General features: G+C 46.5%; 1 protein-coding gene across 7 annotated transcripts in view; it reads left to right on the forward strand.

Moving 5' to 3' along the window:
* MINK1 (misshapen-like kinase 1) overlaps positions 1 to 14,518 on the forward strand; it is a 53,051-nt gene that overhangs the window by 23,877 nt on the left and 14,656 nt on the right. For all 7 annotated transcript variants that reach the window (XM_008570083.1, XM_008570086.1, XM_008570087.1 and 4 more), the window contains exons 2-4: positions 10,866 to 10,931; positions 12,671 to 12,727; positions 12,818 to 12,943. In XM_008570083.1, the coding sequence (XP_008568305.1) occupies positions 10,866 to 10,931; positions 12,671 to 12,727; positions 12,818 to 12,943 (249 nt within the window). The remainder of the gene's footprint in view (positions 1 to 10,865; positions 10,932 to 12,670; positions 12,728 to 12,817; positions 12,944 to 14,518) is intronic.

A 14,518-nucleotide genomic window follows, 5' to 3' on the forward strand; every position in this document is an offset into this window, starting at 1 on the left:
GCAGTTTTTTTTTTTTTTTTTTTTTTTTTTAAAAGATGACCGGTAAGGGGATCTTAACCCTTGACTTGGTGTTGTCAGCACCACGCTCAGCCAGTGAGCGAACCGGCCATCCCTATGTGGGATCCGAACCCGGGGCCTTGGTGTTATCAACACCACACTCTCCCGAGTGAGCCACGGGCCGGCCCCAAAAGCAGTTTTGTGTATGCTACAGATTTAGAGTTCATGGATAAAAGACTGCTGTTACTTTTCATTCACCCCTGTCAGTACAAGTCTACTAACTCTTCTTTTTTTTTTTTTGTCCTTTTTGAGACCGGCCGCACCGTGCTCAGCCAGTGAGCGCTGTGAGCGCACCGGTCATACCTATATAGGATCCGAACCCGCAGCAGGAGCGCTGCTGCGCTCCCAGTGCCGCACTCTCCCAAGTGCGCCACGGGCTCGGCCCTACTAACTTCTCATACTATGCAATACCCAGGTACCACCTAAACATGGTTCCTGCCCTTAAAGATCTCCTGTTCTGCTTGGGGAGATGGGACATTACCATTTGAAAAGCTGAATAGCAAGGAGCCTGCTCTAGCTAGGTTACACCTAAAGGGATCTTCGTGGTGTAGACTCTGGAGTCAGGCTACATGCATAGCCGTTTGATCTTGGACAAGTTAATTACCTTCTCTGAGCCTCATCTGCAAAGTGAGTTTCCTCATCCGCAAAATGAGAATAATAATAGTGTCTACCTCATGGAGTTATGTGAGAATTAAATTAGTTGGAATGTATAAAACACTTAGCACAGTGCCTAGCTATCAATGTTATTTTTTATTTAAGGTCAAGAATCTCATTGGAATTTGAGCACCAGAACTGCAGCATAGACAGTTCCTTGGAACTGGGACCACAGGGTTGTTCTGGATTCATGATAGCACCAGGGCATAGCTAGAATTAGTCAGTCACTCTTCCATCTCCCCTGCAACTCTCATTCCCTCTCCCTCCATGTCTGCTTTGTTCTCTGTTTACAGTCTGGCTCTCTCTGCTCACTAACAGCCTCTGCTTTCCTTTACCTGAGATAGTGGCCTCTCCAGCCCTGACTCTGTAGGTACTATTTAGCATCTCCCCTCTTAGTTGGAATGGCTGAGGGGAAATTGGCCCTAGGTCATCTTTTCCCTTCAGTCTTCGATTGGCTATCTTGGGTCAGGGGCCCATCTCTTAGACTTTTCTCTTGCAAGAAAGGGGACCAAATGGTTGAAAACATGGTCCCTTAGGCAACAGGAGCTTTGTCAGGCAGACCACACTGCAGGCTTTGAATTCAACTTGATTGGATCAGATCTTGGCTCCACCACTTCCTAGTTGTGTGTAACCCTAGGCAATTCATTTAATTGCTCTAAACTTCTTTCATCTGTGACATGAGTATAATAATAGTAGTGGCTGGCTGGTTAGCTCTATTGGTTAGAGCGCAGTGTTATAACACCATGGTGAAGAGTTCGGATCCCCTTATTGGCCAGCCGCATTATGCGCGCGCGCGCGCACACACACACACACACACACACACACTCACACACACTAATATCTACTCCAAAGTTTGTCATGAGATTATACTTCTCAGAAGTACCAGGAACAAAGAAAATGCTCAAAGATTGCTAGCTATTATTATTGCCAAGGGGCTATGGGGAGAGCAGGCAATGAGAGTGATCTCCGAGACAGCCAAATGGGAGACCTCATAAGGTAGTAAAGATAAGGGTTGGAAGGATGGGACAGATGACAGCACTCATTGTTCGGAGGAGGGTGCAGGGAAGGCTTTCAGACCACAGCTTATAAATGTGTCTTCTTTAGAGGAGCCTTTCCCCTGATTCCCCGGACTTGGTCAAGTTTGTTCTCTTAGCTCCCTGTACTTCTCCACAGCACGTGAGACTCACCACAGCTGTGATTAAATACTTAATTGTGGAGTTGTTTAACATCTGTGTCCCCCATCACAATGTAAACATCGGTATGGCAGGGACTGCCCCATTTTATTCACTGTTCTATTCCCCAGGCTAGCACAGTTTTAGCACACAGTAAGAAAGGAATAAATGGTCATTAGGTTGGCAGCTTCATAGAGCGTGGACTTGAGCATTTGGCATCATAGAGTTAGGACCGGTAGGTTTTCTTGTCTTGTTGAAAGGGAACCCAAAGAAGTTAAGTGACTTGCCCCCAAACACACAGCCTGTCAGCAGCAGAGCCAAGAATAGAAACCAATGTCTAACTCTTAATCAGATGAGTTACTATATTTTATTATTTTCTCTGCTTGTCTCAGGACTTCTTCATATGTGTTATTAGACCAGAAACACTTCAAGGGTTCCCCTTTCATGTTAGTAGGGTAGCTTTCTTAGAGTACAAGCTGCCATTAATCTACAGTAATTTATTGCACACTATGGTAGGTGCCGTTAGGATTATTATTTTTAATAACAGCTTTATTGAGATATTATTCACATACCATAAAATTCACCCTTTTAATATATGTTAAAGTGGTTTTTAGTATATCCACTTTTGCAACATCATGACTATCTAATTTCAGAATATTTTCATCAGCCCCAAATGAAACCCAGTACCCATTAGCAAGTCACTACCCGTTCTCCCCTTAACCCAGCCCCTGGCAACCACTAATCTACTTTCAGTCTCTATGGACTTGCCTGTTCTGAACATTACACATAAATGGAGCCATACTATAGGTGCCCTTTGTTTTTTGTTTGTTTGTTGCTTTTTTTATGGCTGGCCTGTATGGGAATCCAAACTCCTGACCTTGGTGTTGTAACACCGCACTCTAACCAGCTGAGCTAACCAGCCCACCCAATATGTGGACTTTGCAACTGGCTTTTTTCATTTAGTGTAATATTTTCAAGTTCATCCATGTTGCAACATCTAGCAGTACTTTATTCCTTTTTATTGCCAAGGAATGCTGTTCCTTTTTACTCCATTGTGTAAATATGCCACATTTATCCATTTATCAGTTGGACATTTGGGTGGTTTCTACTTTTTGGCTATTATAAATAATGCTGCTGTGAGCATTCATGTACAGATTTTCACTTAGACATGTTTTCAGCTCTCTTGAATGTCTGTCTAGGAGTGGAATTGCCAGGTCATAAGGTACCTCTGTTGAACATTTGAGGAACTGCCTAACTGTTTTCTGAAGTGGCTGCTCCGTTTTACCTTCCCACCAGCAATGTATGAGGGTTCCAACTTCTCCACATCCTTGCCAACATTTGTTATTGTCTCTCCTTTCAACTATAGCCATCCTAGGGGGTGTGAAGTGGTATCTCATTGCGGTTTAATTTGCATTTCCCTGATGACTAATGATGCTGAGCATCTTCTTTTATTTTTTTTTTTTAATTTTATTTTGTCGATATACAATGTGGTTGATTATTATGACCCATTACTGAAACCTCCCTCCCTCCTCCCTCTCCCCCCTCCCACCGAACAATGTCCTTTCTGTTTGCTTGCTGTATCAACTTCAAGGAATTGTAGTTGTTATGTCTTCTCCCCCCCCCCCAGTTTTTTTTTTGTGTGTGTGTGAATTTATTTATTTATTTTTAGCTCCCACCAATAAGTGAGAACATGTGGTATTTCTCTGTCTGTGCCTGACTTGTTTCACTTAATATAATTCTCTCAAGGTCCATCCATGTTGTTGCAAATGGCAGTATTTCATTCGTTTTTATAGCTGAGTAGTATTCCATTGTGTAGATATACCACATTTTCCGTATCCACTCATCCGATGATGGACATTTGGGCTGATTCCAACTCTTGGCTATTGTAAAGAGTGCTGCAACGAACATTGGGGAAGAGGTATACTTTCGACTTGATGATTTCCATTCCTTTGGATATATTCCCAGCAGTGAAATAGCTGGGTCATATGGTAGATCAATCTGCAACTGTTTGAGGAACCTCCAAACCATTTTCCATAGGGGTTGCACCATTATGCATTCCCACCAACAATGTAAGAGAGTTCCTTTTTCTCCGCAACCACGCCAGCATTTATCTTTCAGCGTCGTTTGGATTTTTGCCATCCTAACTGGGGTGAGATGGTATCTCAGTGTGGTTTTGATTTGCATTTCCCGGATGCTGAGTGATGTTGAGCATTTTTTCATATGACTGTTGGCCATTTGCATATCCATCCTTGGTTAACTCAATTCCTAAGTATTTTATTGATGCTGAGCATCTTCTAAGATGCTTATAGGCCACTATATATCTTCTTTGTAGAAATGTGTATTCAGATCCTTTGTCCATTTTTAAATTGGGTTGTCTTTATTGTTGAGTTGTAGTGATCCTTTTTATATTCTTGATAGAAGTCCCTTATCAAATATATAATTTGCAAATGTTTTTTCCCATTCTGTTGATTGTCTTTTTACTTTCTTGAGGGCATCTTTTTAAGCACAAAAGTTTTAAATTTTGATGAAGTCCAATTTATTTATTTTTTCTTTTTTTGTTTTTGCTTTTGGTGTCATATGAAAGAAACCATTACCTGATCCAGAGTCATGAAGGTTTACTCTTATGTTTTCTTTTAAGATTTTTATGGTTTTAGCTCTTACATTTTTAGGTCTATCATCCATTTTGAGTTAGTTTTTGGATATAGTATGAGATAGGGGTTTAACGTATTCTTTTGCGTGTGGATATCCAGTTGTCCCAGCACCACTTGTTGAAGACCATTGAATGGTTTTGGCATTGTTGTTGAAAATCTATTGACCATAAATGTAAGAATTTATTTGTGGATCCTCAATTCCATTCCTTTGATCTATCTGTCTGTTATTATGCCAGTATCACACTGTTTTGATTATTGTAGCTTTGTAGTAAGTTTTGAAATTCAAAAGTGTGAGTTCCTCAACTTTGCTCTTTGTTTTCAAGATTGTTTGTCTATTATGGGTCCCTTGTACTTCCATATGAATTTTTTTTTTTTTTTTTTTAAAGATGACCAGTAAGGAGATCTTAACCCTTGACTTGGTGTTGTCAGCACCATGCTCTCCCAAGTGAGCTAACCGGCCATCCCTGTATAGGGATCTAAACCCGTGGCCTTGGTGTTATCAGCACCACACTCTCCCAAGTGAACCACAGGCCAGCCCTTCCATATGATTTTTAGAGTAAGCTTATCAATTTCTGAAAAAAAACAGCTGAGATTTTGATAAAGGTACATTGAATCTACTGATCTTAGCAATGTTGTCTTCTGATCCATGAACATGGGATATCTTTCCATTTATGTAGGTCTTTACTTTCAAAATTTTTTTAATTGTTTTCAGTGTACAAATCTAAAACTTCTTTGGTTAAACTTATTCTTTTTGATACTATTGTAAATGGAATTGTTTTCTTAATTTCATCTTTGGGTTATTTGTTGTAGTGTGTAGAAATACAGTGGATTTTTGTATGTTGATCTTGTATCCTGCAACCTTTCTGAACTAATTTGTTAGTCCTAATAGATTTTTAAGGGATTCCTTAGGATTTTCTACATACAAGATCATGTTATCTGCATAGAGATATAAATTTTTCCTTTCTAATCTGGGTGCCTTTTATTTATTTTTCTTGTCTAATCACCCTCACTAGAATCTCTGGTACAATATTAAACAGGAGAGGACATTTTTTTATTTTTTTGAAGATGACCGGTAAGGGGATCTTAACCCTTGGCTTGGTGTTGTCAGCACCATGCTCAGCCAGTGAATGAACCGGCCATCCCTATATAGGGATCCGAACCCATGGCCTTGTTGTTATCAGCACCACACTCTCCCAAGTGAGCCACAGGCCGGCCCTAGAAGAAGACATTCTTGTCTTGTTCTTAGATTATTTTAAAAATATGTATTTACTTATTTCTATTCTCGAGAAACTTAAACTCATGGTGGGGATGAAATTAATATGTAAAATTGAGGTTGAAATTCATCGATGGGATAGCTTGTGACAAGCTAGAGTAGCTAGGGAAGATTTCCTGGGGAAAAAAACCTTGAGATTTGGCTTGGCTGACAGGAGAGAGGTCATTTTTAAGCAGGGCTGGGCACATGAACGTAGAAAAGAGCGGACACGAGTGTGTGCCTGGGAAGGGAGTCAGTGAGGACAGAGATGCTATAGAGATGTAGGGGAGAGCAGTACTTGATCACTCAGTGTGCTGCAGGTCGCCCTACCACCCAGGCTGCCTGACTTCATGCAGATCCCTAGTGCTCCCAGATAGTCCTACACCTTCCATGCACCTGCTAGTAACTCCCTAAGCAGTGGTTTTCGAAGTGGGTCCACTGACCCTCTGCATTAGAGTCACCCAAGGTATCTGTTAAATATACAGATTCCTGCTCCTCACCCCAGACCTGTGGTGCTCAATCAGAATCTCTGGAGACAGTCTGCTTCCCAAGTGGTTCTTATGTATCCTGTAGTTTGAGAACCACTACCCTAAGTTACCCTGTGTAGCGTCTTTCCCCAAGCTTTCCCACCTCATTCAGGCCCCCCTCCTACTGAGTAGGTGATCTTCTGTCCAACTTAATCATTAAAGTCAAGGTCATTGAGTATTTATTGAGCTCCCTCATCTTTCCTCCTCTTTACCTCAACAGGCCACTGTCTCTTCCCTTCTCACCTCTTCCTGTCCTTCTCTCTCTCTCTCGTCTCATTATTTACCCATGCCCTTGATATATCCCTTCCCACCTTCCAGTACTTGGATAGACAAGAACCAGACTGCTGCTGGCTGGTTAACTCAGTTGGCTAGAGTGTGGTGTTATAACACCAAGGTGAAGGATTCAGATACCCTTACTGGCCAGCCACAAAAAAAAAAAAAAAAACCAGACTGCTGAGAACAAAGAATTTGAGTATCATGAGAAAGGGCTGGCGAAAGTCTATAGCAACATAACAGCAGCATATTACAAAGCTGTGCCAGCGTGCCAGGGGCAAGCCAGGACTGTCTGGTGGCTTCACAGGAGCAGAGCACCTCCCTCTGGAGGCTCCTCTTCTGGGTCACCTTCAAAGAGGGTGACCAAGAACATAGGCAGGCATAGTCTTTGAAGGGCCCGCATTTGTAGCCAAATCAGTGCACACATCTTATTTGATCTGTGTTGTACATCTCTGGGCATTCTGAATCTTAGATATGTGTATGAGAGAGAAATAGGCACTGTTGTATTTTATCACTGCTGTAAACCAGTGGGAGATACAGTTTGTATACTATGGAATAAAAGCATACATACAAACGTGTACATATGCATTACTAAAAAAAAAATCAGTTCCTCCAACATCCTCCTTTTTTGGCTTCTTCCCTTCCACAGGCATGAGAGGTCTTCCCTATTTTGAAGACCGTTTTGTCTGACCCTACCACCTCCTCTAGCTGTCATCTGATTTCCCCTTTCTCTCAAAGTTAAATTTCTCTGGAGAGGGTGCTGCCCCCATAGCTCCACTTCCTGATCACACTCCCCGCCGCCCCTGCCGTCTGCCTTCTGCTTTTACGGCTGCAGTTCTCTCAATGGTTCCCAGTGGTTTCGTAGATGCTAAGGCCAGTGGTGTTTTTTCAGTGCCCTCTGACTGCAGCGTGACAGTCTCCTCTCTGGTGTCTGTTCTCCTTCTGTTCTCTGTGTGCGACGTGGCCATCTCTCAGAGGGTGGCTTGGCTCTTTTATTGTGGATATCCTATCTGTGTCTCTAACTCTCACACCCATGACTATCTCTGACTTTTACTTCTAGATCCTTGTTTCTAACTTCCTGACATACATGTCCTTCTGCGTATCCCCTAACACCTCAAACTCAGCATCCAAACCCAAACTGCTGGCCCTCAGCAGGGCATGGCCTTCTCTGTTCTTAAATTCCTATCACCAGTCGTAACTTACCCAGCCTGCAAAGCCCAGCTCAAACACCGTCTCCTTCAGGTAGCCTGGCTGAGATTCCCAACCAGAATTTAATTCTGCCCCCTGAAACCATAGAACAGATCTTTTACCCAATCCAACTCCCTCTCAGTTGGTGGGAGGAAAAGGAGGCCTCAATGAAGTCCTTGCTGAGGAACACACAGCCGTGCCAGAGTTCTCACTAGAAGGCCACTGGCAGTGCTCTTTCTACTCTACCAAGCCAAGTTTCTTCGTGGCTTTAGTGCTCTCAGTTGCTCCTGTGACATATAATCATATACTGCTGCATATCCATATTTGGGTGCTTGGCCTGTCTATAAAATGATAAGGTTATGTGTTTCTCATGTATTGTTGAGCTCCCCGTTGTGCCCAGTCAGGAGCTGTCACATAATTAGTGCTCAATAAATATTTACTAGATGAATGAAATAAGGTTGCCTTTTAGGAAGGCACTTCAGAAAGTCTGTGGGGAGGCTGGCTGATTAGCTCAGCTGGTTAGAGCTCCAGTGTTGTAACACCAAGGTCAAGGGTTCTGATCCCCTTACCGGCCAGCCAAAAAAAAAAAAGTCTGTGGAAAAGTAGAATTGAAAGACAATATGAATCTCTCCATGAACTTTCTGAAGTATCCTCGTGGACTTCCCCTGGTTAGGGCCTGGCCCAGTACAGGGCAGATATAGGCACTCAGAAAATACTTGGGGGCTGGTTAATGAGGGGCAGCTTTAAATATCAGGCTGACGTTTTTGGGCTTTGTCCTCTAAGCAGAGGGGAGCCAGGCCGGTTCTGGGCCAGAAGGGTCAGATAAGGAAAGCACCGTTTTAGAGGGTTAAACCAGCCAGTGGCAGCAGACGGAAGATGTGGGGAGAGGACAGAGGGATTGGTTTGAGGTAGCAGCGTCAGGACCTGAGAGGAAGAGACACACCAGGGACATTGTGAAGGGAGAAAGGACAGGTGACTGTGATGTGGAGAGGGAAGAAGGAGGGACAGAGGATGATGCAGAGGCGGGATTTTTGTGGGGAAAATGGTGTTGATAATGAAAAACAAAGAGTCAGGGGTTCAGGTCCCTGTACCGGCCAGCTGCCAAAAAAAAAAAAAAAGGAAGAAAAGCACAGAGGGATGGGCCCACGGGAGCATCTTCTGTGGAGGTGGCAAGGCACCGTGACCACTGTGGCTCACATATGAGCTCAACTCCATTCTCCCAGTCACCCTTCAAGTGACTATGGTCAGGAAATGGGCTCGAAACCCATGAATATAAATAGCGAACCCAGTGTGACTGATCTCAGAGCTTAGTCTTTCAGCCCTCGGTGCCTCCCAAACATATACGAAGGAGAAAGATTGAGAGGTAAGATTGCAAAATCAAAATGTATTTGTAGTGATCTGTGGTGATGGTGGCATATAATCATGACTCTAAGAGGCCCGTCATATTTTCCCTCTTAGATTAGGAACATCGAGAACGTGGAGACATAAGTCTTTTCTCCTGTCTCCCTCCTTCTCAGAAAGAACTAAAGTTAGATTCAAGAAAGGACTTCCCAACAACAGAGTTAAGAGGCCCCAGAATGGGCATGCTCTTCTCTTGGGGAGATCTTTAGGGAGCTGTGTTCTCTTCAAGCCTCCAAGTCTAGAATTGCAGACAGGATGACTTTTCAAGGTCCCTTGCAGCTCTTGGTCTCAGGCCTCTCACTAGTCCCCACACTGCAGCAATAGTGCCCCCCTTTCCTATGGGTCCTCCTGTTTCTTTAGACCTGTTAAAGATTTTTTAGTAACTTTAGCTGGTGATAAATAATTGAACATAGACCCCACGAAGTTCTTAGTCTGAGCAGCCCAGCCCTCATCAGAGCACATAGGAGGGTCCCTTCACCAACTTCTATCAGGTCTTGCCCCAGAGCAGTTGTGGACATTCTCTCAGGCTGCTGTGTGCCAGGCCTGGCCTGGGTGCTGGACGTGCTGGGTGAGCAAGGAGGGAATTCACAGACAGGTGGATATACAGTCACAGTGCGTGACACCTGCTCCGATAGGGCATGCATGGGGAGCCACAGGTGCATTTCCTATCCTCCAGCTCCTCTCTGAAGAAGCAAAGACAGTGCACAGCAAGGACGAACTTAAAAAGCCTGGGGTGGGTGTCTCCCTGGTCGCCAGCATGCCCACAACATGTTCCATATGCTTACTTCAGTGGATGAAGGGTTTTTTTGACTTGCTTGCAGGGGGTTTTTGGTGTGTGTAATGTATTTTTTTGCCTTTTTTGTTTTTTCTGTATTCGTTTTCAAAATCAGGGAGAAAGGAGTTTGAGATTCTTTACTTTTAGGGTTACCAGCACAGAGCCCAAAGCGTGCCTGGAGAGTTTATGCCTAAGTGTCCCCTCACTTTCTGCCTCCCCTCGAGTCCCAGCAGTCAATGGGGAGGGGCCTTTCATCCTGCTGGAGGTGCAGGGGTGTGGACAGCTCCACCTCCTAACTTCTTTCTCTCTGGAGAAAGTTCTGCCAGGGGTGTGGGTGACCTCCCAACAGAGCTGTGTTGCTCAGGGGCCAAGCCTGCCTGCGCCAGGCCCAGCGGGAGAGTGATCCTCTTTAGAGGCTTTGTTCAAGCCCTTCAGGCCCTCTCCTGGCACTGCTTGGCTTAGAAAAGTAGGAACAGAAAGTTCTCCCTTCTCAGATAACTTTTACTGAGCACACGCACTGAGTGAGCCAGGCTCCGTCGTAAGCGTTTTGTGAGTGCTGCCTCACAATTTACATCAGCCCCACAGGTAGGCCCTCGGGCATCCTCATTCTACGGGTGAGGATACAGACACACAGAGTCTGTTAGTGAGTTTGAAATTGGGAACACGTCTTTGAAAAGCCATCTGGGCTCTGACTTCCACGTTCTTCCACCTCCTTCTGACTTTTCTCATAGAACGTTAACTGAACCAATCCAGGGAAAGAGCAGCTGGCCACCAAAGTTCCCCCTATGTAGTATATACTTGTAATATACTAGTATTCACTCTCATGTCCTGACTGAATACCACTTTTCTCCCCTCTAACTTCATCATCCTCTTCTGAAGCCCTGACACCTATTCTTTCTGTCTCCCTCCTCTCAGGACCCTGCTGGGATCTTTGAGCTGGTGGAGGTGGTCGGCAATGGAACCTACGGACAGGTGTACAAGGTGAGACTCTGATGGTGCAGAAGCGTGACTCCCACATCCATGGGGCCCTCTTGAGAGGAGTGGAAGAAGAAGGAGGTTCCAGGGCTGGAGATTTGAGGGGGGCTGTGGGAGATGACAGAGGCTGGGGGCTCTGGAAAGGGAAGAAAGGACCTGGGAGAGAGAGGAGAGGAAAGAGAACAGCCAAAGGGGGCACTTTTGCTGGCCTGTTCCTCTGAGGTTAGTAGCAGTCCTGTGAGTGGCAGGAGCAGGTCTGCAGCTGGGTGGGGTGTGGCACAGGGAAGCAGGAGGGCAGCAGGGAGGGCATGGGGACATGTGTGTCAGAGCTCACCTAGGAATTCAGAGCAGAGCTAAGGCCAAAGTGTAGGTTTGGCTCCTCTCAACACCACAAAAGAGACCTAATAGGTGGCCTTCTGCAGAGGAGAAGTGGCTTTCTTGAGCTCCCGCAGCTGGCCTGCAGCAGAGCTGGAGCCAGAGTGCAGGCCTTCAGCTTTTGAGGCTGCCTTGTCTCTCCCTTTCCGCTCCCCCAGAAGTGGCATTTTCTCGGCCACTGATTGTAGCTTTTAGCATGGCCAGCCCAGCCTTCTCACATGGCTTGACACTGCTCACACTTGAATGGAGGGAAACAGCCACAGCAGGGAGTGGGGGTGTTCGAGGTGGATGTGCCCCTGAGCTGGGGGCCCCCCTGGGACACACAGCCTGCTTCTTCATCTCCAGACACAGTGCTTGGTATTTGCACAGGTCTCCTCTACATCTCTGTGGCCCTGTGTTTCCTGGGTCACTGGGACCACCTGCCTTTCTCTTACCCTCCTTCCCTTGTAAGCTTTGGGGAAAAAGTCACACTCCCTCTTCCATTTCTGCCCAGTTGTTGCCATGGAAATAGTAGCTCTGTGTGCTCCTGCTTCTCTGGGCTTGGGGTCTTGAATGGCAGCTGAAGATAAAAATAATCCATGGGCTGGCAATACCCATGTGCATCCCCACGAGGGATGCCTTCCCCCCACCCTAGAAGCCTTGGACTTTCCTGTGCAAGCGTTAGATGGCTCCAGCCAGGGGAGGGATGGTGGAGGAGGAGGGGGGAATGGCTGGCACACACTCAAGAAGGAAAGTTCTTCCCATTAGGACTGGTGATGGGGGCACCGGCATGTGTCGTCTGGCCACTTCATGTTTCCCCTGTTCCTTAAAATCTCAGCTTTGTCTTGATTCATCCCCTATTGACAATAAAAAGCCTTGAGTGTGGGGCTGGTTCTGGGAGAGGCCTCCCATCTAGAGTGGGTGGGTCACTTGTCTTGCACAGGAGGTGAGAGAGCAGCAAAGCCCCTCCCTCCCTAGTGCTCTCCTCCCGTGCCCTCCAGCCTGCATTGGGATGAAGAAGTCTCTCCCACTCCCTGCTCTAACTTTCAACTGTAGCAAGTCCAAGCCAGAGAGGCTAGAACAGAACAGAAATGTCTCACTCAACTCCTGAATTTTTACGGGGGAGGAGACCCTTCGTCTTTATTAAGCTTATAGCTTTGAAGTCCAGTCTAGGTCCTTCTTCTGTCGGACGTGGTGGCTCAGAACTCTCTCTCTCTCTGTACACTCCCATGGCCAACACATAGACCGAGGTGTCTAGCCATAATGATGGGCACTTGCTGAGATAGAAAACAGCTGAAAGATGTGGCCTCTCCCAGAACCCAGCCCCATCTCCTGTTCTGCTCCTCGAGTGTAGACCAGGATCCCTCCATGTCCGGTTCTCTGTCCTGCAGGGTCGGCATGTCAAGACCGGGCAGCTGGCTGCCATCAAGGTCATGGATGTCACAGAGGTAGGGAGCAGAGCCGGCCAGAGGGAGGGTCAGAGCTCTGAGAAGGGATGTGGGGGGAGTTTCAGGGCTCACCTCCTCCCATTTGCCTAGGATGAGGAGGAAGAGATCAAGCAGGAGATCAACATGTTGAAAAAATACTCTCACCACCGCAACATTGCCACCTACTACGGGGCCTTCATCAAGAAGAGCCCCCCCGGAAATGATGACCAGCTCTGGGTGAGAAATACCCCTTTCCCTGCCCTCGCCTGCCTCCAGCCACTCATGGGAACTCAGCGGTGGTGCCGAGTCCCTTCCTGCAGTCCTCCCTGGAATCTCTACATACTCTCCTGTCTCTGGATCCAGAGGGGCTTAATGAGGCCCAAGAACCTCCCCTACACACACACGCTGCAGCCTCTGGTCCCGTGAGTGGGTGGCCAGGGTCCTCCTTGGCGCTTGCCCCTACCTTTGCCCTGACCAGCACCTGACACTGAGTCTGGCAGGCACTTAATAAATAGTGAGCAGAATATAATCCCAGGACAAACTAGAGGAGACAACTGGCAAGTTTGTTCATCAGTTCTCCTGCCTCTGAGCATAGCTCCTGGGAAAGCAACACAACCAGAATATCTGTGCTCCCCACCAGCCAGCTGACCACACCCCTCTCCCCCAGTATATATTTGTGGGAGGCGACAGGGCTCAGACCCCTCCCAGCAGTGTACAAGCCCTTCTGGATGATTATTCAAACCAGAGCCTGCTGTAGCTCTTTTGAGCTTCCCCCAAGTTCCTCCTGGCCCAGAAAATTCCTAAGAGTCATTCCCCTCCCTAGCAAGGGCTCTGGTGCCTACAGTTCTTCCAGCCTCACCCTTTGTAGTCCTGAGCCAGCCCCCTAAGAGATAGCAGCAGAAAACATACCAATGGCTACCGGGAGCTTTGGAGCTCATGCCTGGTCCCCTCTCCCAGCAGTAAGCCAGACAACAAGTGCTTATTAAGCACCTTCTGTATACCCTGCACAGGTGAGCATGAACCATGGTCCCGGGCTCCAGGTTCCTTAGGCTTTTTGGGAAGAAACACAAAAACACACACACATTATGCACATACATACTCATACAAAGAAAAGTGAGCTACAGATAGGTTTACCTGCCAGGTGTGTGTAGTGGGAGATCACTGAGGACTAGAGTCTGATAACTGGGCGCCCTCTTCTGGACCTGTTGGGCATGGTCTTCCCCTCCTCCCACTGCTCTGCAGGCCCAGACTAGGGGGACATGTAAAGTACCTTATTGCATATACAAATGTACGTGTCCCATCCAGCCTTTTCCTGCATTGGGTGTGGCTTTTAATGAAAACGTGGGCAGGCATTCCAATTCCCAGGGGGGCTGGCTGGGGCTCTCTTCCCATTTGGTTCCTGCCTCTGACTCTTGGCAGCTCTTCCCTAGAGGTGCAGAGCAGGAGCTCTCCGTGGCTCTCACCTTGGCACTCTCTGTGTTTGAGGAGTTTCTCCCGAGGTCTTCCCAGGTCCCTTCTGCAGCTCTCCGGGTGGACCCCCGTGCACTGTTTTTGTCTGTAGGAGACCTGGAGAGTTGCTGATTGTTAGCCTCTTTCTTGCCTCTGAGTCAGGGATTGCCGAACCTTTTCTGTGAAGGGTCAGATTAATATTTCAGGCTTTGCAGGTCATATTTGTTCTGTTATAACTTCTCATTTCTGCTGTCGTGCCATGAAAGAAGCAATAGGCAAATACATAAACGAATGAGTGTGGCTGTATCTTTTTTTTTTTTTTTTTTTTTTTTTTTTTTCCGGGTCCCGCACAGGATCGCACCC

This window comes from Galeopterus variegatus, unplaced genomic scaffold (genome assembly GCF_000696425.1).
Source record: "Galeopterus variegatus unplaced genomic scaffold, G_variegatus-3.0.2 Scaffold569, whole genome shotgun sequence".
Taxonomy (NCBI): domain Eukaryota; kingdom Metazoa; phylum Chordata; class Mammalia; order Dermoptera; family Cynocephalidae; genus Galeopterus; species Galeopterus variegatus.